The 25,548-nt window shown below is 42.2% G+C and overlaps 1 protein-coding gene across 1 annotated transcript in view; it reads right to left on the bottom strand.

The window, feature by feature from the left end:
* LOC137327290 (immunoglobulin superfamily member 3-like) overlaps nucleotides 1-25,548 on the bottom strand; it is a 144,060-nt gene that overhangs the window by 27,652 nt on the left and 90,860 nt on the right. The window contains exons 3-6 of the mRNA XM_067992944.1: nucleotides 10,873-11,280; nucleotides 9,505-9,894; nucleotides 6,110-6,511; nucleotides 4,758-5,159 (exon numbers count right to left, since the gene is read on the bottom strand). Coding sequence (XP_067849045.1) covers nucleotides 4,758-5,159; nucleotides 6,110-6,511; nucleotides 9,505-9,894; nucleotides 10,873-11,280 — 1,602 coding nt within the window. The remainder of the gene's footprint in view (nucleotides 1-4,757; nucleotides 5,160-6,109; nucleotides 6,512-9,504; nucleotides 9,895-10,872; nucleotides 11,281-25,548) is intronic.

The raw sequence follows: 25,548 nt of genomic DNA, 5'->3' as shown, positions 1-25,548 counted from the left end.
AAGGCAAAGAGGGAAAACCCCACAATGACCATGCAACAGAAGAAGAAATAGAATGACCTGTAAAGTGCAAGCGGAGAACAGGAAGTGATTAAATGGCAGAAGTGGAATCTTGGTAAAGGGTTTAGTGCATGCCCGGATAACGAACGTGGGCATCGTGTAAAGTAGGGAGAATATGCATTCGATCAGTGTGCAATGCTGATTTAAAGTGATAGGCACCATTTTGGCACTTAACGCTCCACTCAACGCACTGTCTTAACCACGACCAGCTAAACATGTCTTAAACGGCCTGGAGGACCCCTCCACCAGCGCTATTTAAAGGGACCATGCAGGATTTACAGGTTAATTTTTGGATTATTGCTTCTGGCTGCTGATGCATTTGTACTTGTTTTTGGAGGTCTCCTATACTTGTACACTCGGACGAGGGGACATAGCTTAACATTTAAAGCAGGAGTGAAGTTAGGAAACACTGCTACATGCAAAGGGTGGGAGAAGTTTGGAACGCTCTTCTGCAAACGGCAGTTGATGTTAGCTCAATTGAGAATTTTAAATCTGAGATTGTCAGATTTCTGTGAACCAAGGATATTAAGGAATATGGGGCTACGATGGGCATATGGAGTTAAGTCACAGTCCGAACAAACCGAACTTCATCTCGGGATTTCCTCCTGGAGTCTCTTATAAAATTCTCAACTCGCTTAAACCGAATCCGCTTCACGTTCTGGAGCTGCATGATCTCATTGAATGGCGGAACAGGCTCGAGGGGCTAAATGCCACTGCCACATGCTGCCTCCTGTTATGTGCCACCTTCTCTTGCAAGAAAGTGGGATGTGTATCTGGGTGATGTGCCTGTCATGGTTGAATAGCTGCCAGTGTGTGTGGCCTGTGAGGTGTGGGTGGGCGGCTTGCAACATTGGTAATGTGTGAGGGTGAGAGGAAGCATCTGATTGGCAGAGTTGAATACTGATTGAAAGAGTTTGTTGGTAGGTGGGTGATGGGGGGTGTAGTGAAAGGAGCAGTGGATGCGGTTAGTGGTGCAATTGGTAGGAGATGCCAATTGACAGTTGACCTCACTCACCTTGACCACTCAAGTCAAAGCATTGAACTTCTTCCTGCACTGCATCCATGTTCGTGGTGCTATGTGCCTGGCATTGACTGCATCCCCCACTGCCTTTTGGGCATATGTCTGGAGGACCTCTTGCCACCTCCCCCCACCCCATCTGCGGATATAGGATGCCCCTCCTCCTGTCCACCTCTTGCACCAAGGCCTCTAGTGCATCAGCAAAGAACCTTGGTGTACACACTCTCATAGGCCTGGTACCAACTCGGACTGGCAGATTGGTGAGGTCTGGCCTGCAGATTGGAGGATGTGGGATTTAGTGGTGTGCAACCTTTGTTCAATGTTTTAACATAACTCAACAGTTTGTAAATATAGGGACGGGACCTGCATCTGTGTTTTACATGTGCGATGTCTGATCTCCGTTCAGACTCCATGCAGACCCGTATCTTATTTTTTTGCAAATAAAAGATACAGACAACCTTTAAGAGATGCAGGCTACCTGTCAGAGATACAGCCTGCCTTTAAGAGATTCAGGATCTCCCTTCTGGGGAAAATCAAATTTCAAGGAATCGTCATGTCAACGCAGGATTTCAACGCTTGGCTGAGGTGAATGTTCAGGCAGGATGAGTGCCTCGTGCTGCCTGCGACGGAAGTACCAGGCACGGGTTAATCGCGGACCGCGATGCCCACGCCCGGTTTCAAGGGCTATCGAATATAACCTCCAGTGTCCTTATGGCAGGGGAGAGAAAACTGGAAAAGGACTAATACATACTGCAGAGAGAATTTCTGTAACATTAATGTTGTTTTCAGTTTTTCCTCATTTTCATTGATAATTTTGCAAATGTTAAACTGACTTCTGATCAGAGATTTTCACCTAAAAATTAACAGATCTTCTAAGTCATGGTTTCTAAAATGTCATGGTTTTTGGGGATTTCAATAGTTCTGTGCTCCTCATTCCCCCACACATGGGGATAACTCCTGCTGTGTTCAAGGCAAACCAATTTGATAAAAGGGTCATCAAATAGATGTTAGGCCCCTTATTTGCATATCCTAAGGGCCTAACATCTGCTTCAGGTATGGGACCTGGACGCTTCTTTTGATGCCTATACCAATATGGTGGGTGACGCACTTCTGGGTCAGAATGAGCGCGTGCCGCTGTCTGCCATATTGGACCTTTTGGTGCCCGTTTTACTCCTGTAAAACTGGCACAGCTTCATCGAATTCCTAGACCTGTATGTTCTATTGGAAGTTCTCTCTGTGACTTCTCTCAGCCCCTTCCTTCTTCTCCCTGTGTTTCAGGATTGCTGATCTCATACATTATTTCTGAAGCCCAGGACAGATTCTGAGGAAAATGCCATCAAATCAGAAATAAGGCCCATCCGGCATCATAAATAAACATACACTATATTAAAAATCATTTGAAAATATTTGAGCCAGACCTCAGAATTCCTAATGAATGATTCAGGAGTTCAAAGTGTTAATGGAACAAATCTTCCATTCCTATGCTAGTGATTCTGGTGAATGGCTCAGAGATGAACATTCATTACTACTAATGCACAGTGACTCTAATTACTGCTGTGACAGAACAGCAAGAACATTAATGGCTACTGGCTCCATTCAATCCTACTTGCAGGAAATGAGCTTTGATGCAAAGCTGCCTTCAGGACCTCAAGGGACAGCTACATTTAAGACTGAAGTAGCTGATGAAGGTGGGAGGGAGGCGGGAAGATGGAGAGATGAAGTCTAAACTATGGACTGTACGGGAAGGGAGAGAGATTGACTGGCCGACAGGCAGAAATGAAAGTCATTGGCCTCGATATTGACCCACCCCATGACAAGCGGGAGACGGTCAGGGCAGTGGGGGGGTTAAAATTTTTAAAACGGGGAACATGTCCCCAACCTGCTGTGTATGCACCCATTGCTATTTTTACAGCAGCGGATTTCGTGTCGTGCGAGTGTCCCGCCACATTAACATATTTAAATGGGGCTCCCACAGTGCAATTGGGAGCATGATTTAAATTTAACAGTTGCCGTGTGGGTTTCCCAGGGCTCGGGAAAGCCGGCGGTGAAAGGGAGGCGGGAGCTGCCGGCTTAAGAAGCTGAGTGCCTTTAACACGCTCCTTGTGGACCAGGGGGAGCAGGAGTTGACATCCCTCCCCTCATACCCTGATCTCTCACTCCCTTCCTCCCGCAATGGCATCTCTCTCCCCCACAACCAAGCCCCGATCTCTCACTCCCTTCCTCCTGCAATGGCCTCTCTTCCCCTCCCCCAACCAAGCCCAATCTCTCACTCCCTTCCTCCCGCGATGGCCTCTCTCCCCCTCACCAAGCCCCGATCTCTCACTCCCTCCCGCAATGGCCTCTCTTCCCCCCCACCAAGCCTCAATGTCTCACTCCCTCCCTCCCGCGATGGCCTCTCCCCCACCAAGCCCTAATCTCCTGCTCCCTCCCCCTACTGATTGCTGGGGACTGTCCCCAAGTGTCCCTGGCTGTGGCCTCCTGCCGGTTTTCCGGCCCGGCAATCGGCCTGCCTTTCAATTTGACTGACTTCCGGGTGGGAAATGGAAGAAAAAATGATAATGAGGTCCTGCCATTAAATTCGGCTGGACCTCTGCGTCCTGGGCCTTGCTGGGTTTTCCCTGCACTACTACGCTCCCCCGCACCCTCGTAAATATTGGGGCCATTATGTTTTTTAAAGAAGCTTCTTTATAGTAGGGAAGGGAGGAGAGCTGCATGGCATTTACTGTTGCAATGACATCACGTGCAAGCTGAACAGTGACATCTGTTTGATGTAAAAGTGTTTGAGACAAATTATGCCTTTATGTTGGAAAATGAACATAAGTGTTTGCCAAATACTGCACAATAAACACAGTGCCTTGGCTTTCTGATAGCTTGGCAAGTTTACCCACTGATTACCTGAGCCATAGAAGGCCCAGATTTGACCTCCAGTTGTGCTGAGTTAGCTGATCTGAGCCAGTGTGGAGGTGGGGGCTCTATAACTGGTCGCAATGTCCCTGGGTTAGGGGGGTAGAAAATAACTGGGGTTCCTGTTGCCTATCGCTATCCAATCCCTGCTGAGTGTTCATGTTGGGTGAACATGGGATCAGCCTTGGCATCACATATAACAACCTGCCAACACTCATTGTCAAGATTCACACATGCTTAATGGCCTCCGTGGGCAAACTACCATAGGGCACCCAGCATCTGTGGAACTACTTTGGCAAGCAATCAATGCCTTCAAGAGAGGAGAGGAAATTGGCGGAAAAAAATGGGGCCTTTTCAAAATGTATACCTATCAACCACAATGCATTGCTTTGGTACACATATATGTGTATGTGAAAAGAAATAAGACCATAATGCAGAATTTCTTATAATTAAAAGTTTAGAGCCATGTGCTCCTCTGTAATAACTAGGAGATTTGCTGCTTAAAATTTAATAAGAATTCTTGGGTCTCATATTAGTCTATCCAAACTGTTATAAACCAAAGTATTCTGGCCTGTAGCATGTTAATAAGGTGGTAAACAGATCAGTTAGGAATTTAAGTAGCTTGTACTGTACCACAGAATTGAAAACGGGCAGGGCGACTGAGGAACGAGACTACAGGTACACAGACATATTGATGTATCGAATGAAGGACAAATCAGTGGATAAACAGGCTGACAAGCTAGTTTAATCTAGTTGAGCAAGAAGGCCATGCACTTACCTGGGGGTTTAACCTTCACCTCCAGGATATTTGAAGATTTACTGGTTTTCCTCACCCACTGGTCCATCTGGTTTTGGTGCCACAGTTCAGCAATGCACTGGTATCTCCCAGCCTCCAAGTCACTGGCTTTAGAGACAACCAGTCGGACATTATTGGACAATGTCCTTATTATCATTGTTTTACTTTTAAAATTTGTTGCCTTGTCCCCCCATGCCATGGCTGTGTCACGTGCAAAAGTGACTATATCATAACTGTTGCTTGAGCCAGCAGGCTGGAATTTCCATGTTACAGACACTGGCACTCGGGAAGGATAGGTGGGTCTGATGAAACACTGCAGCTCAAATGCATTGTTGTAGATCACTGATGGTGTTCGTGTCATTGCAGTAACGCTGAAGCCGGTTTCTGAGAAGTGATCAAAAAAAGGAATCAGCACCAACTTCCACAATCTAAAAACTTCCCAAAATACCTTATTTCACAGGATTGCAAGATCTATTCCCTCTCCCCACCCCCTTCCTGAAGGCACCCACTTGTACTGGGGTACCGTTCCACGGTTGTTGGCCATCCTACAGTATCTTCCCCGTGTGGACCATTCTTCTTATGTGAACCCAACCAGTGAATGTTATTTGACCGTGGGGATATCTCAGCTCAGCCAGGTTAGGCTTTGGATTGTCAAGTCTGTTGACTTGGTTCCAATCTTCCATTGCCAGGCATGTCATCTTGGAGCCACCTCAAAAAGATCACATTTACCTCCTTCCCCCCGCCCCTCCCTCTCCTCAAGGAGGATAGTCATTAGTTGGCCATGAAACAAATGCCTCTTTTAGGCGAACTGTGTGTACTAGGAACTCCTCACGAGTAGCTCAACTCACCATAAATTGTGTGCGAGTATGTAGGTATGATCGCAGCATGAATACACAGCATATCCCAACAAGCGGCAATTCCACCAGTTGGAGGTGCAGAGTTAAAGCAGCCGCTAGCTTCCCTCTCTACAACCCAATTGTGGCGGATCCAATCCAACATCCTTACACTGAAAATTTCATGCTGCGTTCATTTTTAAACTTTTATCAATAACCTCCACCCAATTACACATTTCAAAAGTAGTGACTCTAGTATTATAACTGGAATATATGTCATAGCCAGCCACATTATTTCAGAAATATCTCCATAATGAGCTAACTGACATTCACTTATGACTTTAACACTCATGATTTGATCAGTTAATGATTATAATTACCACAACATATCCAGTATTTATATATTCTACAAAAAAATACTCCTTTTAGATAATCAGACAGTAACCAGACTAGACAGAAATTTTTCAGCTCCGAGGCAGGTTTTTTGGTCCGAGCACTTACCTAGAGGAGTTACCACCGCTACGACATGAGCTGATTGTTTTCCTATTCGCTGCCATTCTCCACCTACGTTCATGATCCATTCAGCCACCGTACAAACATACTCTCCATCATCCAATATTATTGCATTATGTAGATCCAGTATGAAAGAATCTGGCCGCCGTTTGGCCAGTCTGATGTCTCCATTAGCACCACGCTTATGGTAGAGTGTACCAATAACCTGAGTACCGTCCTGGTCCAAGCTGATGATGTCAGTGGCCTGTCTCTGTTTGTTTATTAACTGCCAGGTGACAGAGAGGCGACTGTTGTTCCTGATTGCCGAACGAACATCACAGACGAACTGGAGCAAGTCACCCTCCAAAACCTTGGTAGTGTTACTGGTAACAGTCGTACTCAGACTACTTTCTGTAGGAAAAAAATACTTTTTAGTACAATTGGTAGTTTTGTAAAAAGACGATTGTGACCGACCTGAGGATCCATCTTGTTTCACGTCATAAGAATCAATATTTTTTATAGGAATTTTGTAAGCTATGCCAGTATTGTAACAATTTAAAAATGACTGTTGTGACTATTTTCTGGCAGAGATTTCTGTTTTTGTGATGGACAGAATAAGCAATAGCATAGATTTTCCAATCAACATTATTTTAATCCATTTATTTTAATGCTAAAAGTCCAGGTTAAACTATTTGTGATTAACACGGAAGTGTGGCAGAGAAAGGGGTACGGTTGGTCTACAGTTTGTTTTGCATTTCTTTATAAGTGGTCTATGGTTAGGCCAGACACCAGTGTTAATATAGGTAACATTACCACTGCGAGAGGAAGTGCCATCACTTTCCCTAATGGTTGAACCGTCGAAAATAAGGTTTGTTTTTTCGAAAGCTAACCAGCTTCATATTGTGTTAGAATTAGCATCTCTTGATTAAAGGAGATGCCGTGTGTTATTGTTAATCATCAATGTTTGCAAACTATCTCCCCTCATTCTGTTTTTGTTCTGATTCTGATTTAGCCAGAAGCTGCCTAATCTGGGAATAAACATGGCACAATTTTTAGCCTGAGCTACACAGTTTGGCAGTGTTGTGTTTTGCATTGGCTTGTGGGTAGGCCACATTATTTCCAGTGCATATCCCATTGGTAGAAAAATTCATTGTTTGCCTCGTGGCAACATTATCCCAGATTATTTTCTACAATGATTAAGCTTCAGTTCATAGGAAATGTAGACTTGCTTATGGAAGCTGACTTTTGCATTGACTTTGAATAACAAATATTGGGAAGAACATATTAACATTACAGATGAGTGAACTTTTTCGGTTGGACTTGAGTCTTCACAGAAACATTTCCTACTTGCAATTCCTACTTTTAAGCAAAGAGAGGATATAACCCTGGTTAGACCGCACCTGGAGTACTGTGAGCAGTTCTGGGCACCGCACCTTCGGAAGGACATATTGGCCTTGGAGGGAGTACAGCGTAGGTTTACTAGAATGATACCCGGACTTCAAGGGTTAAGTTACGAGGAGAGAATACACAAATTGGGGTTGTATTCTCTAGAGTTTCGAAGGTTAAGGGGTGATCTGATCGAAGTTTATAAGATTTTAAGGGGAACAGATAGGGTGGATAGAGAGAAACTATTTCCGCTGGTTGGGGATTTTAGGAGTAGGGGGCACAGTCTAAAAATTAGAGCCAGACCTTTCAGGAGCGAGATTAGAAAACATTTCTACACACAAAGGGTGGTAGAAGTTTGGAACTCTCTTCCGCAAATGGCAATTGATACTAGTTCAATTGCTAAATTTAAATCTGAGATAGATAGCTTTTTGGCAACCAAAGGTACTAAGGGATATGGGCCAAAGGCAGGTATATGGAGTTAGATCATAGATCAGCCATGATCTTATCAAATGGTGGAGCAGGCACGAGGGGCTGAATGGCCTACTCCTGTTCCTATGTTCCTATAAGCCTAGAACAATATTACTGTAACATGTTCATACCAAATTCTATTTTAATGGAGTGATTACCTCTCAAAAAGGGTGGATGTTGTGGACAGCATAAAAAGGGGATGGGGCAGGCAAATCAGAGTAAATATGACCATAAATATTTGGCAAATCAGTGTGAATAGGACCAAGTTGTTGCCACATTGGCTTGCCACAATTGCAGAATTCGTGAAATTTAAACTAATAAAAGTCAGACTTCACTAGATTTTCTTTCTAATCTGGTCTCCAATTGCCAGTATAAATGGTGAATTTGGAAACTGGATCTCAAATGAGCAGCATCTAAATAGGGACAGGTAGCAATTGTAATGGAGAGGAGGGCAGGATGTCTACAGCTCACTTTGGTCCTCCCCTTCATCTCAGCACGTCGCTTTGATGTTGTTCTCTTGATCAATTCATCTAATCTTTTTGAAAACCAGAAGTTGGAGCACTCCCAGTAAGTGTCAGTATGAAGTACTTTCATGATCCTTTTCGTTACTTCACAGAAGATTCACATACCTTCATATGAAGAAATTCAAAATCTGACATTAATACCACAATGTAATGCTGCTTTTGTGAAAGTCAAGCTACTATCAATTTTTGGGGAAAGATGAAAGGCAAAAACATCAAAGGGAAATGCGCTCAATGCTAACATTGGCTAGTGATTTTCAGTCAACCATTCTGGTTAGGTTTTGTTTGTGTTTGCACGAGTAATGCAACTGACATCAGAAGCTGCAGGCGGATCAGTGAGATGGTGTAGACTGGGCTGTCACTACAGTGCCTATTTGATGAACAAAAATTATGCCACTCAAACTCAAAAGTTCTTGCTGCAAACACATGCTTTGGAATAAGATTCCTGCACAACAGCAAAATTCCTGTTACAAAAATTGTCAAAACTAGTTGGTGAGCTTTTAGCCCCATGACATAATTTGGGTTTAATTAGTCTTAAAAAAGCAATTCCGGTCCAAATCATCCCCTTAATTTTATTCTGCATCTTTATTCAAATATGTATTGGGTCTGATAACTGGGCCACATTAAACCTAGATTCCTTTGTGAAGAGTTAACAGAAACAAGCAGACTCTTGTGTAACCATGGGAAAGTTTTTTTTAATGGTTTCCTCGCATATTGATAAGAGCTGTGTCACTAAGCAACAATATTTCCATACAGCCTAGAGTAACCTTGAGAATATGAGAACCACAATGTAGCTCTCTGATTAGATGATTTGAATTCAAAATACGAGATAACGTTAGTTGCAGAGAAAGACCACTTGTGACAAGAAGCACACTAACTAGAGGCACTGCTGTGCCAAATCAGCTTCTTTGTCTGCCAGAAAGGGTACGCAAAGAATTCTGGAATTGGTCTCCAGTTATCCCTAGCTACCAAAAGATTATATATTGTTAATTCTTCAAGAGCCAGTAACATTTTTAGACAGTTACTTACTGACAGGCTGGACACTGATTAAAACTTTAGTAGATTTGTTTGTGTCTCTGGCAATGAATTCTCCCGTCACTGTTTTCTCATGCTCAGTGGCTCGACAATGGTATTTGCCGCTGTCCTCCAGTTGAACATGGTAGATTTTCAGCAGGTACGTTGTATCAGTCACCTTTGCAAACCGTACATATCCCAGACGCTCTCTGGTTGTGTATTCACCATTGACTGTTGGTACAGCATTACGGCCAATGTTGGCAATCTGTGAGCCATTAAAAATCCACAACACAGAGAAATATCGGTCCTGTATATTTTGAGCTTCAATGACACATCTTAACTCCATGGTATCTCCAGCTGTGAAAACTCTCCTTTCATTCTCTATTTGAACATTGAAATTCTTATCTGTAACAAAACATGAACATGCAGATAAAGATTAGAGCTTGGGAATCCAGCAGTAAAGAATTAATAGCTCATAATTCACGTCCTAGGACTGTCTGAGACAGTTACCCATATCTGCCGACTGCAGTTTGTCCTCCCACACCCCAAATTTTCCCCCCTTCTCTCCTAAAAATTCTGACTTGTGCTAGGACAGGTCACATGCTCTCTTGGTGCATTACTGAGATGGTCCCGAATAAGCCCAAGCAGTGAGTGTCAACAGACTACTAGATTCTGTCCTCACCTGATGTCCAGCCATGAATACTAACCAGCAAGAGTCACTGAGATAGCAATAAGGAATAGGAACCCTCCCCACAGTGAGGAATTCTAAGAGGAGTTATGTCATTTTCCCTGAGTTGCTAGATGGAGTGCCTCACAATAGTGGAGTACATCAGTTGCTTGCAGCTGAAAGAGATTGCCAAATAGGCAAGAGTGCTACTAACTGAACCAAATGACACTAGAAGGTTTGAATAAGCCGCTGAGAATGGGTCATCCTCCAATATTCCCTCCCCAGTCCCATACTTATATGGCCTCTACTCAGCATCTATGGCTGATATGGCCTGACTATCAGAATAAACCTGCTGGGAGATCACTGGGCATAAGCATCCTTTGCTGCTCTGGAACCCTGATTATGACCCTCTTAATGTTATCAATTTCACATGTAATATTATTATATGCCAACAACACATTATTCTCAGAAAATGCTGGAAATACTCAGCAAGTCAGGCAGCATCTGTGGAGGAAGAAACAGAGTTATCGTTTCAGGTCGATGACCTTTCGTCAGAACTGTTCTGAATGTTTCCAGCATTTTCTGTTTTTATTTCAGATTTCCCGCATCCTCAGTATTTTGCTTTTGAATGCATTATTCAATGCTTATTCATATAAAGGCTATACTGATTTTGACTACTGCTTTTGAACAATAACCGCTATAAATCAGTGCCTTACCAGTCGCTTTTATATTCACAGTTGTTTTGTCAGTTCGCTTGGTAGCTATGGTGTACCAGGACCTGTCTGGGTCTTGGATCCACTCTCGAGCCTCACAGTAAAACTCCCCCTGATCAAATGCCTGCAGTTTATAGATGGTTAGTTTGAATGAAGTGACTCCAATCTTGTCCAGTCGTACATCTCCTGATGCCTGTCTCTGCTTATATGACTCTCCAGGACGTAGGATGAAATCTCGTGTTAGAGAGATGACCTTGAGATTCTGATTTCCCTTCTGTAGGTACCATGTGACAGCCACGTGTGTGTGCTGTGATGTTTGTTTGGATACTTCACAGACCAGTTCCAGGGAGTCACCTTCCACTTTATTCAGGGTCTGGGGTACTGATGTTGCACTGAGCGTGTCTGAAATAACTGTAAGGGAAAGAGAGAAAAAATATCAAAAGGGGCAGATTGCACAAAAACTAATTTAAAACAGTTAAATTCATGTATGAATGGTTGAGAGATTGACTCCCAATCTTTTCAGAAATTGGGTAATGTTAATTAATCTCTTGGATGGGCAATGCTGGTACTCTTTGCAGACTTGGTTAAAAAAAAAGCAGGAACTGCCTGTCTCACTTAACTCTAAAATGTGTTTAATTCTGAACCTCATGGAGGCTGGTTACAGGGCACCACTGATCCTCACCATGGAGATGTTCACAGCTTAATACTGGCCTGTAGGGTTAAAGGAGTATGGCGACTGGAGATGAAAGGTGAGTGAGAAAAACATGTGGAAAATAGAGAAGAGATGGAGATTTGCATTACCCATTAGCAGAATCAACTCACAGAACTGTTTTAGCAATAGCACTTAGCTCTTTTTTTTCAGGTGCTAAGAATTACAGCATGGATATTAACCTATGAATGCACTCGTCTATTAGCAGAAGAATTAACACATTTGCTAAAATTTCAGAGCGAGGAATTTCAGACAAATGCATTAATCATTCTTGCGCTCGTATCCATGATGTAATCCCAAGGTCTAAATCTAAAAAACCGTGCATAAACTTCCAGACTGATATAGTAGCTTTCCAGAACATTTTGCTATCCAAATCCCATCTGCGTGAAGAGTTGAGGATCAATGGGGCCCACTTTTGCAGCAGGATTGTTAAATTCCAAGCCCTAAGCCTTACTCAAACTCTCTCCTGGCAGGATGGGCATCAGTTCTATGTACATAATTCTAATTGTTCCGATGCCCTCCAATGCTGAAGCCACTGGAGTTTGCAGGATCATTGGAAGGACATCTTAAGCCACAAGAGGCACAGCCCTGATGCCTGCTTGTCCTATGCAGCTCGAAAACCAGACTCCTGCCCACCACTGGGGACGGGGTGTGGTTACCCAGGCACTTTCTCCCCCTAAGACTCAATAATGCTTCCCTTAACCCCCTATACAACGGGACCGATCCAATTAAATTTTTTTGTTTAAAGAGGTCCAGGGGCACATTTGTCATATCTGCGGTCCAGTATGCCGCATCTCACTCAGTGTACTGGCCTCCAGTAATTCACCAGGTCCCTGCCGAGCTAGGGAAGTGGGATCTAATAGTAAAAGGACTGACATCATTGGTTTTATAAGGGACAGGCAGAAGTTCTGTCCCTAACATGGCCAACTGGGAAATCCCAGAATCAGCGAGGACCTGGCACAACTGGGTACCTGCTGTTTTCTGGTGGGTTCTGCTGGACTCTCGCTGAAATTACCCATCCGGCGGAACCCCTGAAGAAATTTGGGCTGTTACCACCATCTGTACTAAATACATTTGATTGAATTTTTTAAACTGTCTTGAAACTCTAGGATAGTTATACTAGTTTAAGACAACTCAAGATCCAAAGAATGTCAGTGTTGTCACTGGGATTACATACTTTATTGGTACTAATATATTATAAGAAATACTGCATTTAAGCCATGAGCCTTTAGTTATGTCATATACATTTTGCATGATACTAAATTCACTACCTCAAATTGTTCCAACAACTAACACCACCGATGACAGACCTGTAATTATAAATTCTTTACCCTAGTGTTACCCACAGCTCAAAAATAGTCTCTCTATACACAAAGACACAGGGCCTGAAATTTGGTTGGTCCTTCTCCACTGGTGGAAATGTGGTAGGGCAGAACTTCTAGCTGCAGGTACCTCAGAATGTTGACCCTGTCAGGAGTTCTGGGATCAGCTCATTTAAATAATTCTGAGTAGGGCAAAACAGGACAGTAACCAGGAGGCCAGGAAAATCGAGTGGGGCGGGCGCAGGGCAGGATGAAGCAAGTTCAGGAGCAGACTCAGAGCAGGATTTAAAAGCTTGCATATGGTTAAAAGGCCAGGTTCCTGGTGGAGAGAAGGTGGCACCTGACAAGACAGCAAAGAGGGTTTCAAACTTTACAGACCACAATGTGGAGGTGCTGCTGACTGAAATAAGGCAGAGGCAATCAATGGCATCTCCATAACACCAAAGACCATACCCCACAATGTAGGAAGAAATTTAATAACCTCACCTGGGCAGCAAGGGAACATGACCTGCCAACTAGGTACCCTGACAGCTTGCTGATGCCTTCAGAAAAAATTCATCACTCCCTGTGTTCAGTGTTGTGGTTCAGCATTCTTGGGCTTTCAAAGAACACATATTGGTCCATGTACAAGTCAGCTTGTCTGTCACAGACCCCCTCCATTTAACATTCCTTCACATCTTGCCATGCATGCTAGCCCTTTGAAGCTCATCTCCAATGTCCAAACATTAAATACATCCTTCTATTTCACTACACACTGTCAGTCAAATGAGATAAACATCAAAGCGTACTGCTGCTATTTCACATTTATGAATTCTACTTGCAGGAAAAGTTGGCACACAATGCCATAGAGCTGCAGGCCACAGGTGGAGGTTTCTCAGATACCAAGCAATCGATCCAGTTAGAGGAAGAAGCAATGTCTATCCTGGGAGTAACTCCTCTCGAGCTAGAAAAACCGAAGGCCCTGAGCTCACAGTCAGACAAAACATTATATTGGAGGCGCTGGTTATGGAAATAGAGGTAAGCATGAACAGTACTTGCACTGAAAGATGATGAGGATAGCAATAAGTGACAGCAGAAATCTGTTGGCAACAGCTTTTTTATTTCTTCAAAATCGCAAAGCAAAGAGGCAGCAGAGAAAAAAATTCTTGGCCCTTCCGCAGCTGGCAGCAGACTTAGAAACTCACCCACCCTGTCACTTTCACTCTCACTCACACCCACCGGCCCAGATAAGAGTGGCTGGGAATCAACAAAATAGTACAGATGAGGAAATGTCACTGGGTTAGTCACAGAGCATAAGGAATCCAGAGGCGGAATGTATGGAAGCAGAACCTGATATTGTTAAGTGGAGGCCAAGGAAATGTCACTGCCAAACAAGCAGATGATGATTTCAGGGATGCTGCCATGAAAAGAAGGGTGCTCGTAGAAAAACAGACACATTTGGAGGCACTGCACAGCCTCTCAGGCATGCAGCAATTGACTGGCATGGCAACGAAGCCCAATGTCATCCCCTACAGAGAGGGTTTTACTTCAGTGCAGTGTTTGCTGGAAAGAGCGGCAGCTCCAGTAACATCTGCATCTTTGACCCTAAATAATTTAGCATCCAGATGTCTTCCAAGTGGAAGGATTGATTACTGGCATTCAAACTTTGGGGGACCATATGGAGATAGCAATGACTAATGGATTCTGAACGATCCAAAGTAACATCTCAGTGGGCTTACAGGATAACCAGTACCATCTCTCTCAGAGTTTCATCAGGTCAGTTGTCCCGCAGGTCGTGGGGCAGCAGTATTCTGTTCTTAGTTCAGGTGGGAGACCTGAAGATTACATTGATGATGAGCTTTCCCTCAAGACAACAGCACCACAGAGATCTCCAAAAAAATCCCCCAGATGCCTTCACAAGTGGAAAGGTCAGAGCAGAACCAGGCTCTCGCTGAGCCGATATCTAATACACGGCCCATCGCAGTCCATCTCAGGACTCAGCGGCCCTGAGTGAAAGATCACCTTCGCCCCAAGAGGCTCATGATCGTTCTGAGGTGCCATCCATATCCAAGACTCCTGTTCCTCAGGTTGCACTTAGATGTAGTGTTTGAATAGGTCTTAAGAAAAATGGGAAATTCACCAGAGGTTTGCAAAGTCACCAGAGGTTTACAAATATTGTACATAACTTCTGTTTGGGGAATGATTCATGCTGTTGTTTTCTGACTTGAGGAAAAAAGTAAACATGATGTTATATTTTGTGCTGTTACTAATGTGGTGGCTTTATGTTCTCCACTAACTTCCACATTCAAGGAGTTTTGGATGGAGTTAATATAAAGGCTGGTTGGGCAGCACAGAGATTCTCTTTGTATGGAAGTGTGTGTTGACAAGCAGTGCTTTATGCTTCAGTGAAGGAGTCCTGAATAGACCACAGTCACACCTTTCTAGTTGCTTTGGCTGTTGATTCATCTGCTTCCTCTTCCTATGCCTGATATTCACTCTTCATGGTGTCACCATCTGCATCTCAATCTTCCTCTAGCATGACAAGTTGGATGCCTTTCTGCATTGCAACGTGTTGCAAGACACAACAGGCTATCAAAATTTGTGATACTATGTGAGGAACATAGTGAGGGGACCTCCATGACCTATCCAGGCATCTGATCCTTTCTTTGAGCATTCCTATGCTTACTCAATGTGAATTCTTATACTCATGTGAGCTTCACTATATCTCACTTCTGCTGGGAGTTGCGAGTCCTATGGGGTGGCGTCATGAGCCATGGAAAGAGAGGGTAGCATTTGTCCCCAAGGAGCCGTCCTAATGGTTACACTGGGTTCACAGAGTGAATTGGAGTTCTTATTACATTCAGGACAAAATCTGAAGTAAGGATAGTAAATAAAGGGCATAATAGGATGAGAAGGAAGTGAAGCAGATGTATATGAAGGTTTCTGAAATAATCGTTATTTAGTTGCATAAAATGAAATGGTCCATTTTAGATTCTGTCTAATATTTGTTACCTCCATTTATCTGATTTTACCAGGAACGCTACAAAACCTTGTATAAAAAACACAGTTCAGTAAATTTAAAAAAAACTCAATTATCTGCTATCACAGGTTAGAATCACTAATGCTTTAACACATATATATACACAACACAAACACCCTCATCCACAAATAACACCACAGAATGAATTAGACACTGCCTAACAAATTAGATTGCATAAACACTCCAGACAGTTACACATCTTGAATTGCTGATGATAATCCTGATACAGCAGAGCAGTAAAAACACTACAGTTGTCCATGTAGTGAATTATGCACGGCTGGGATCCTGAAATTTTTTCTAATTTTTTCTTCCCAAAAATCACTGCTGTGGGGAGTTGGGAATATTGAGCAGTGATTTTCGTGACTTTCAATTTAACTTCAACTGCAGCTGGCTTAATTTGAAGAAAAATACAAATGAACCGAGCATCTGATTCAAGCCCGGTTTCCAAATTTCGACGCAAGGTTGATTGAATGGGGTGTATCTTCTGTGAAACATTTCCATGTAACAGACATTCCAGCATGGATTTTCTGATTGGGCATGAACCCAACTGGAAGTAAGGTGGAGTGAGATTCCATCCGCACAAAGAGATGAATGCTGACCCCAAAGTCTTAGAATCATAGAATGGTTACAACACAGAAGGAGGACATTCGGCCCGTTGAGTTCGTGCCAGCTCTCTGCAAGAGCAATCCAGCTAGTCCCACTCCCCCGCCACATTAAAGTCAGCCTCGTTAAAATATTTTGGGCAAGGTCTAACATCAGAAATACCTTTTGTTGGCAGCCCGCCCATTTCACAGCAGGAAATAGTATGTTGCTGTAGGATTTAAAGGCTTGCAGCAGCTTAAAGGGGCAGGGATCATCATTACTATGTATGTTCAGGGAAAGGTGTGCCATTGCAGAATGGTTGCCAGGTTTTCAGGAGGGCAGAGAGCCCCTGGGTTCTCTGTTGGGGCAGTGGAAGTACTGTTACAGGAAGTAAGGCAGAGGTAGGCAATACTCTTTGGCGCCGAGTGTTGCAGGACCCCCGGACAGCTGCCTATAGGCAATGGTAGGAGATTGTAAAGGCGGTGAGTGTCAACTCCATCACCTGCTGCTCAGCCAGGCCTTTCGAGAAAAAGTTTAATAACTGTAGGACATCAGCCCAGGTAAGAGAAGCCATCAACACCTTCCAAGAATTCATTGTAATTAGCATGGCTACCACTTGCAACGATTTCTCCGCCTCACTTTATTAAGTACTTTCATAACTTACATAACTTATCTTCAATACCCATGAGGCTATTCAGTACCCCTGACAGCCCCAGCTTTCACCTGCAAGAGCTCCTTCACTCACATCTTTACATACATTCACCCTGCAAAAGCCTCAGATAGAATGTAATTGCTTGTTGTGTGCACCTGTCTTACATACAAACATACGAACTAAGAGCAGGAGTAGGCCATTCGGCCCCTCGAGCCTGCTCTGCCATTTGATAAGATCATGGCTGATCTGATTGTGACTTCAACACTACTTTCCTTGTCTACCTACTGTAACCTTTGACTCCCTTGTAAATCACATTCTTCACACTCATTACTAGCTGAATGACAATACCTGTGTTTTACTGCATGTTATAGGAACAAAAGAGAATTCTGACCTTTTTCCTTTTTCAATATGAAGACAGAACATAATGCTGGAGAGAGCTGTGACAGATGGCAACCCCGCAACCAACCTATAATATCCTATGATGAACAAGTGCAGCAATTCCTGACAAGGGAGCTCATATAGGGTGTCAGAGATTGGGAAGAGGGGATGTTTCAGCTGCAGGTTCATAATAAACATCTGCTTCTCTTCCTTCTCATCCCCTATTGTGTCCCACCTTAACTGTCAGCAACCCATATCATGAGAGCCTCAGGTCACTCCTTCTATTGTAAGTTACATGTGAACTCTGTTCAGCAAAAAAGAAACATTGCAGCCTCATTTTTTCTTTTCCTCCTATTAATGTTACTGAGAAAGAACGTACAAGTCCCAAGATATATGGCCTTGCCAGCACTTCTCAGCATGCACTATCACTCATTCTATCTATCCAAACTGTATCCCATGGGAGTTAGTGAGTGAGCCAGAGGGGAGTGCACTGGGAGACACGCAGAACATGATTGAGCCGGGTATGGAAGGGTTGTCTTATGAGGAAAGATTGAACAGGTTGCGTCTATACTCATTGGAGTTTGGAAGAATGAGAGGAGATCTTATTGAAATATATAAGATTCTGAGAGGACGCGATAGGTTGATGCTGAGAGGATATTACCCCTCATGGGGGAATCTAAATCTAGGCGGCACAGTCTCAGAATAAGAGGTCGCCCGTTTAAGACGGAAATGAGGAGGAATTTCTTCTCCCAGAGGATCGTGAATCTTTGGAATTCTTTACCCCAAAAAACTGTGGCGGCTGAGTCACTGAATACATTCAAGGCTGAGTTACACAATTTTTTGATCAGCAAGAGAGTCAAAGGATATGGGGAAAGGGTGGGAAAGTGGAGTTGAGGTAAAAATCAGATCAGCCATGATCTCATTAAATGGCGGAGCAGCCTTGAAGGGCCAAATGGCCTACTCCTGCTCCTATCTCTTATGGGAAGGTCCTGGTGGCACAAGGAAGACAACATTGCTAGAAAGAGGGTCAAGCTGTATGGCCTCTTGGCTGAAGAACATGGAGATCAAGATTTGATGGATCCAACTTTTTAAAAAACTTTGTTTCTAAAGCTTCAAGCATTGGTGCAGGTACTGGGGGTCATTCAAGTACTGGGGGCCATGCCAGACATTGTGCTGCAGATGGAGTCCACTTAACAGCATGTACAAGACAACTTCACAACCTTGCAGACCATCTTGGAATGTTTGGCACTCCAAGGAGTAGGAACTCAGGGGTGCTCAGAGCTCCTTACTGCTGTCCCAACAAAGATCAGCTAACACCACAAGCCTGGTCTGTATGGCACAGCTACCCACTAGACAAACATGCTAAATTGTCACGGGTGCCATTTATTTATTTTAAACTTAAATTGAAAGTTAGCTGCCGAGATCCTGTTTATCCTACAAGCTGTGGTCATTGATAAGCATCCAGCACTGCTAGAAATGGACAGTAACTCCATTTCTCTCCGGATCATATTCAACCTTTCATGTCCTCTCAGGAATGGTTTAGTTCTTGCTGTTCACATAATACCCAATTTCACCTGAATGAAATTTAGAAGACACTCATTTCCAATAATGCTCGAAGCTTAGTATAATTGGATGAAGGATTATTATCAAGAAATGTTGAATATTTTTCAATACATGTTTATATCTTTAGAATGAAATGTCTTCAGTTTAATGTGTGCATTGAATCTGCTTGTTAACCAACCAGTATTCCTGTCAATTTTCTTCTTACTTGGTTAAGTCTGTTTTCTTCGACATTGGTTAAGTCTCTATTATTCTGCAGATGCAGTATTTGCAGTTCCAAATAAATGGAAAAACTGAATTTTACATGTAAGATAATGAAATGCCAAAAGAAAAAAATGGGTGAAAATCAGGAAGAAGTCTGAAGGAAATAAAAAAACAATTTTTCAATAAAAATTGCACCAAAAAATGAAAATGTGAAGCCTTTCATTTCAACCAACACCTATCTGTTTTAATAACTTTATCCAGCATTTTGTTTAATCCTTTGTTCTTATTCATAAAGTATTCCTCGGTTCCTCTTATTATTTTTAAGTGGATTTCCTCTGTTCTTTGTGGTTAAGGAGAAGATAGAGAGAAAGAAGATAATGAAGTGAAAAACATATGTAAAAGAAAAAGATCAGAAGTGAAAGAGGATAAAATGGAAGTGGAGAGAGAGAGAGAAATAGAAATAAAGGAATACGGGGACACACTTTTTTTGCAGACCAATATCCATGGCTAGATTAGTGCAAGAATCCATGAAATGTTTTTGGTAAGAAAAAGATTGAAATGATGGGACTTGGCCCAATAAAGTTTGAGAAGATCTGACACGTGAAATCTGACTCTGATAAATCAACTCCCAATTTCAAAAGCACTGCAGCCTGGGAAAAGAAAGAGAGACTTCTTGTTGTTCAGGTGGAAAAGGGAAAGGGAGAGAGATCATCTTGGGGATCTAATGAGTGGAGGAGAAGAGAGAAAGAATGAAAGTGAGAGAAAGAAAGAAAAAAAAGAACTTACATTTATATCGTGCCTTTCATGTCCTGAGAACACCCCAAAGTGCTTCACGGTGAATTAATTAATTTTACATGGAAGTTAAAATGTGGAAACAGGCCATTTGGCCTAACCAGTCCATGTCAGCACCCACCCACCAAGTGAGCAAATAGTCCTAATCACAATTACCCACTGTGTTTCCACTTCCCTTCATCCACCTATCCAATCTAATCCAGAATGCTGACATAGTTTCTGCCTCAACCACTAACCTTAAAAGTGAATTCCACAGCCTCTAAACTCTCTGTGTAAACAAGTTTCTCCTGCTTTCTATTATAAGTCTCTTATATTTAGTCTTGTATTTATGGCCCCCAACCAGAGTATCTAATTAACATCTGGCCAGTGACCTACTTGCAGTTGACTTGACAGTTAACTGCCAACTGACTTGCAACTGCACAACTTAAAATCTAAGCTTAAATTTCAGTTCAATAAAATGCACATTTTCTGAACTAATTCCACACTGCTTCTCTCATACCAGTGAATTCTCACTCTAAACAAATTTGCATTTTAGAATTCCTTGATCTCACTCTGTTCCCACCTCATTCTGTAACCATTTCACTATGTGATGTGCTCTTGGCTTGAAGTGCGGTCATTGTTTTTATGTAGATAAACGTGACATTCAACTTGCTTATAGCAAGATCCCAAAGTAAATGAGATGAATGACCAGTTAGTTTGTTTTCATAGTGTTGTTTGAGGGATGAATGTTGGCCAAGACATTCAGATAGCTTCCTGCTCTAATTCAAATAGCACCATGGGATCTTTTATGTCTACCTGAACTGGACTACTAGCCTTGGTTTAACCTCTCATCTGAAAGACAGTGGGGCTCATTTTAACCTAACCCACCCGGCGGGAAAGTGATGGGATCGTATAAAATTGGGCGGGGTGTAAAATAAGTGGCCGATCTTAACCGGTCAGTTTCCCGCCAGGCGGGTTAGGTTCAAATGATCTCTGCATCTCTGACAATGCAGCATTCCCTGAGTACTGCATTAAAGTGTGGGGCTTGAATCACAAACTTCTGAGAAAGACAAAACTGCTGAGCCAAAAGAGAGAGAGAAAAAAGGAGAAAATAAATTGTTGTCAGGGCTTAACAGGCCATGAGCAATGCCACTGCAGATCTATGAGTTGTAAAAATGTCTTCGCTCACTATAATATATGCTATACAGATCTCAATTCATTATCATTAAACAAAATGTAATTATTACTTTCCTCACCAGATCCTAATAAATTAGAACAACTTAGCAATGCCTGGAGCAAAATTCATCACTGGGATAGAGATGACACAGCATGCTGCATCATGATAGAGGTGTACAAGTGGTGCATCACCCTGCTGCACTAACATGATGCATCATGAATTACTCGGATGTGGCTTCAGACCTCGTTATCAGGAGGGTCACAACAAGTAGAGGCGAGGCCCTTACTCAGAGGAAGAGAGGAGACTGTTAATGAGCAAGTCAACCCACATCACTCTCACACTCCTCCTAAAAGCCAGTTCAAGGTGAACACTGGAGAATTTGGAAAAAATAACTGATAAAGCGTAAATCCTGTTTACACGCGTAAACGGGTTTCTGCCCAAGGAAATTCAGAGCCAAGTTTTTTTTAAATGCTATCAACATACTTGACTATTGTGAAATGTTTATTGGAGCCGTACTACATAACAGTGAAGGTGCCTTTACATAAGGGTATTTGGGTAGGATTGTGGGAGAGTGGCACTCATGTGCCTGTTATCCCCTCTTCACCCCGTTTGTACTACTAAAACCAGCTCCCTTATTCTAAACTCAAAAAAGCGGATCTACAATTTTGCTGTTGGGATAATATAAACGTAGGGACCTGGCACTCATGCAAGATCCAAGCTGAGCAAGGTCCAATGTAAAAGCACATTATGAGGAGTACAATAGAGAGTGACTTTTCTATTAATGAATAAGTCATAAAAATAGTGCGATATAGCAGAGATCCTGGTATTGTATATAAAAGAATATTAGAAGGTGCGGCATAATGTGAATCATAGTACAGAAGTCCTTCAATGCTATACTTGTAAATACTGTAAGAATCATGCAGGACAAAGGTTGCCACAATGAACAGGCCTTTGATCCGAGCAAAGACAACCACTTTAAAAATAATAAATTAAAATGGGAAAACGAAACATATTGTAATGTCTTATTTATGATTATTCTATCATACATCAAAATGTCCCCACTTTACACAATTAATCATTCTGCTTAATGCTTGCCAATTTCTATTGATATTTTATGAACTTATCAGTAAACACTTAGACAAATCCAATATTTTGGAGTTTGTTGAGTAAATTGTACCTCGGTTCTACACGATTACATTGTGTATTCAAACAGTGTTGATAAAATAGCCAACACAAATTTGAGGTGAGAAGTTGTCATGGACACCTTCACAACACTGAGACACCATGGGAATGGGTTCTGCTATGAGTGCTTAATGCTTTCAGGAAGACAATACATCCAAACAAATGGCTTTCACAGAAATGAATCGAACAGCACGAAGGCCTCTAGAACTTTAACAACCCTTTGACCTCACATTTCCTTTAGGCAAAACATTTATTCTGGTGAGGACAAAACGTTATTCAATACACTGTATATGCAGCTTAAGGATGTACACTGCACAATTTAAGTGAGCGTATAATCTGTTAGCAACATATTTTTTACAAAAGCTCTTGTCATGTTCTTAATCAACTTCCAAAAATTGCATAATTTTAGACTGTCAATTGTAATCATAAAAATGTCACACTGAAGGTCGGGTGTCGGCTTTTTAATTATTAATGTGCATTTTGATACATGGTGCATAACATTAAGACTTTACCACACAGTCAAAATGCATTTTGCTGATTTTGTGTTTTATTTCAATGTTATTTCTGAAAAGCAATCTACTGTTAAAACAAAAAAGCCTTAACATTAGAGTGAGAAGTGCTGGATGAACCTTACTGAAGATCAACTTCAGCTTTCAATATATCCTCTTTTTCATTTATAGTACCAGCAGAAAGTATTATTTAATCTTAAATAATACTTCCACACCGCCTGAGGAAGGGGAAAGCCCCCGAAAGCTTGTGGGATTAAAAATAAAATCGTTGGACTATAACTTGGTGTTGTAAAATTGTTTACAATTAATCTTAAAACACTGAGGAAAAATGCAGAGAGCCATGAAATGCTTATTAATGTGCATTCTTGCAATAAACTTTTAAAAATAAAACCTAGGGAACATGGTGCTAAAACATGCTGTGCCATGGAGTGGAGTAGGATGTGCATTCATGCCAGTAATTCCTCATATATGCAGTAAGTTCCCAAATCCCAGTCATACCACTGTGTCAAGGTGCAGAACAAAGGCTGGGGTTTCTCCATGGAAACAGGATGAGAAAAACTCTTTGCTCACCTCATAGTAGGCACTTTTAGAGCCCCACTGCCAGAAACCTGGAAGCAGGTTGCTTGCCTTTTATACTGGTAGAGCGGTCAACACTGTCAGTCATGAGTCAGTCACAAGTCTGCTGATGCATCACCTCATGTCAAAAACATAGACATAGTTAAAAGTGGCAGGCTGCATCTATCACACATCTCTCGGAACTATTCTTTAAATTGAGTTCACTATTCTGTTTCTGCTAATAGTAGCTGCTTTGACGCACTGATTTTCTTCAGTTATTGAAGAGTGAGTGAGTCGTATCACATGGTGACTAAACGAAGAAACCCTTTCAGCCAATCACCAATCTGAACCACAGAAGGTTACGGCACAGAATTATGCCATTCGGCCCATCGGCCTAGTAATTCGTTGGCGTCGCGCATGTTTTACAGGTGTAAAACGGACACTTTAAGTGGCCAATATGGCGGGCGGTGTGCGCGGGCACATTTTGTACCCATAGTGCTCTGCCCTCCATATTGGTAAAGGCCCCTGTTTAGGCATCCAGGGTCCACACCTAAAACAGAAGTAAGGCAAATGCAAGTAACACCTGCTTCAGGCCCTCTTTCCAAAATTCGTTAACATTGGAGCTGCGGTTAGTATTCTGTGGCATTTGGCAGTCAAGCCAGCAAAGGTGCAATGGTCTCAGTCTCAATCACTCCCTGTGACAAAGCATTCCACATTCAACTACCCTCCGTGTAAAGAAAGTTCTTCTAGCCTTTCCTCTCACTCTGTTATTGACAATTTTAAATTGAAGATCCTTTGTCATGACACCCTAACCAGAGGAAATAGTCAATCCCTAGTCACTCTATCAAAACTACTCATAATTTTAAAAACCTCTTTCAAATCTCCTCTTAGTATACTCAGCACCAGTGAAATTTATCTCAGTATCTCAAATCTCTCCTCATAACTATAGTTTCCCATCTCTGGCATCATCCTGGTGAATCTACACTGTCAGTGCCTATGGATTTAATGTCCTGTCTGTACTGGGGTCCCCAAAACATCACACAGTACTCCAACTACGGGTTAACCAATGCTTTGTATAAATTTATTATTACTGCTTTACTCCTGTATTCTATGTCCCTATTTTTAAAACCCAAAATACTGTTGGCCTTTTTTATGGCTTTATCTATCTCTACTCGCACTTTCAGGGAATTATATATTTGAACCCCTGGGTCTCTCAGTTCATTCACACTCTTCAGTGTCTTGCCATTGAGTGTATACTTACATTCCTTTTTTTTCCTCCCAAAATGTATTATCTAGCACTGATCCACACTAAATTACATCTGTCACCTGTCTACCCATTCCAACAACCCGTTTATGTCTTCCTGAACTTTTTTTTTACAATCCACCTTGCTGTTTGCTAATTCCCCTAATTTTGTACCAAATTTCGAGATTGTGCTCATTCTGCCCCAGTCCAAATCATCTGTATGGACTGAGAATAAACGTTGACCCATCACTGACCTCTGGGGTATACCACTTCCATTCCTTCTCCAATTTGAGCAACACCCATATTTCCTAGCTCTTTTTTTCCTGTCTTGTCAACCAACTTTCTATCCATGCCGCTACCCCTAAATGGGCTGATATCACGCTAGAAGGGATGTACATTGGCTGTAGTATAAAAGCAACTGATGTGAAGCCCTGATAAAAGACAGGTTTTTAAGAAGTTAAAACAAATTTGGATGGCTCACTGTATCACTATTCACATTTTAATGATCAAAAGTGTTGATTATCTTGTTGGCTATTTTCAATTCATTAAAATAACATTACCAGTGGGAAGTTATTAAGCACTCTATGGATGCATTTGATTGACATGAATGGAGTACTCCCTTCTCCAACTTAATAGTGAGTGAACAGGCATTGTAAACCACTTGCTTTACTGTGAAAATAGAGACAACACTGTGTCCTTCAGTGCAGTATAAAGTAGCATTAGTGTGTTCTTTTCCTCTGGATCTCTGTTTTTCTCTTTTTCCCTCTATTTTTCTTTCTCTCTTTTTTCTTCAGCGTCCATCTGGCTTTGGAATTT

The sequence above is a fragment of the Heptranchias perlo genome, chromosome 11, assembly GCF_035084215.1.
Source record: "Heptranchias perlo isolate sHepPer1 chromosome 11, sHepPer1.hap1, whole genome shotgun sequence".
In the NCBI taxonomy this organism is placed as follows: domain Eukaryota; kingdom Metazoa; phylum Chordata; class Chondrichthyes; order Hexanchiformes; family Hexanchidae; genus Heptranchias; species Heptranchias perlo.
This window is presented reverse-complemented; position numbering and strand designations above follow the sequence as displayed.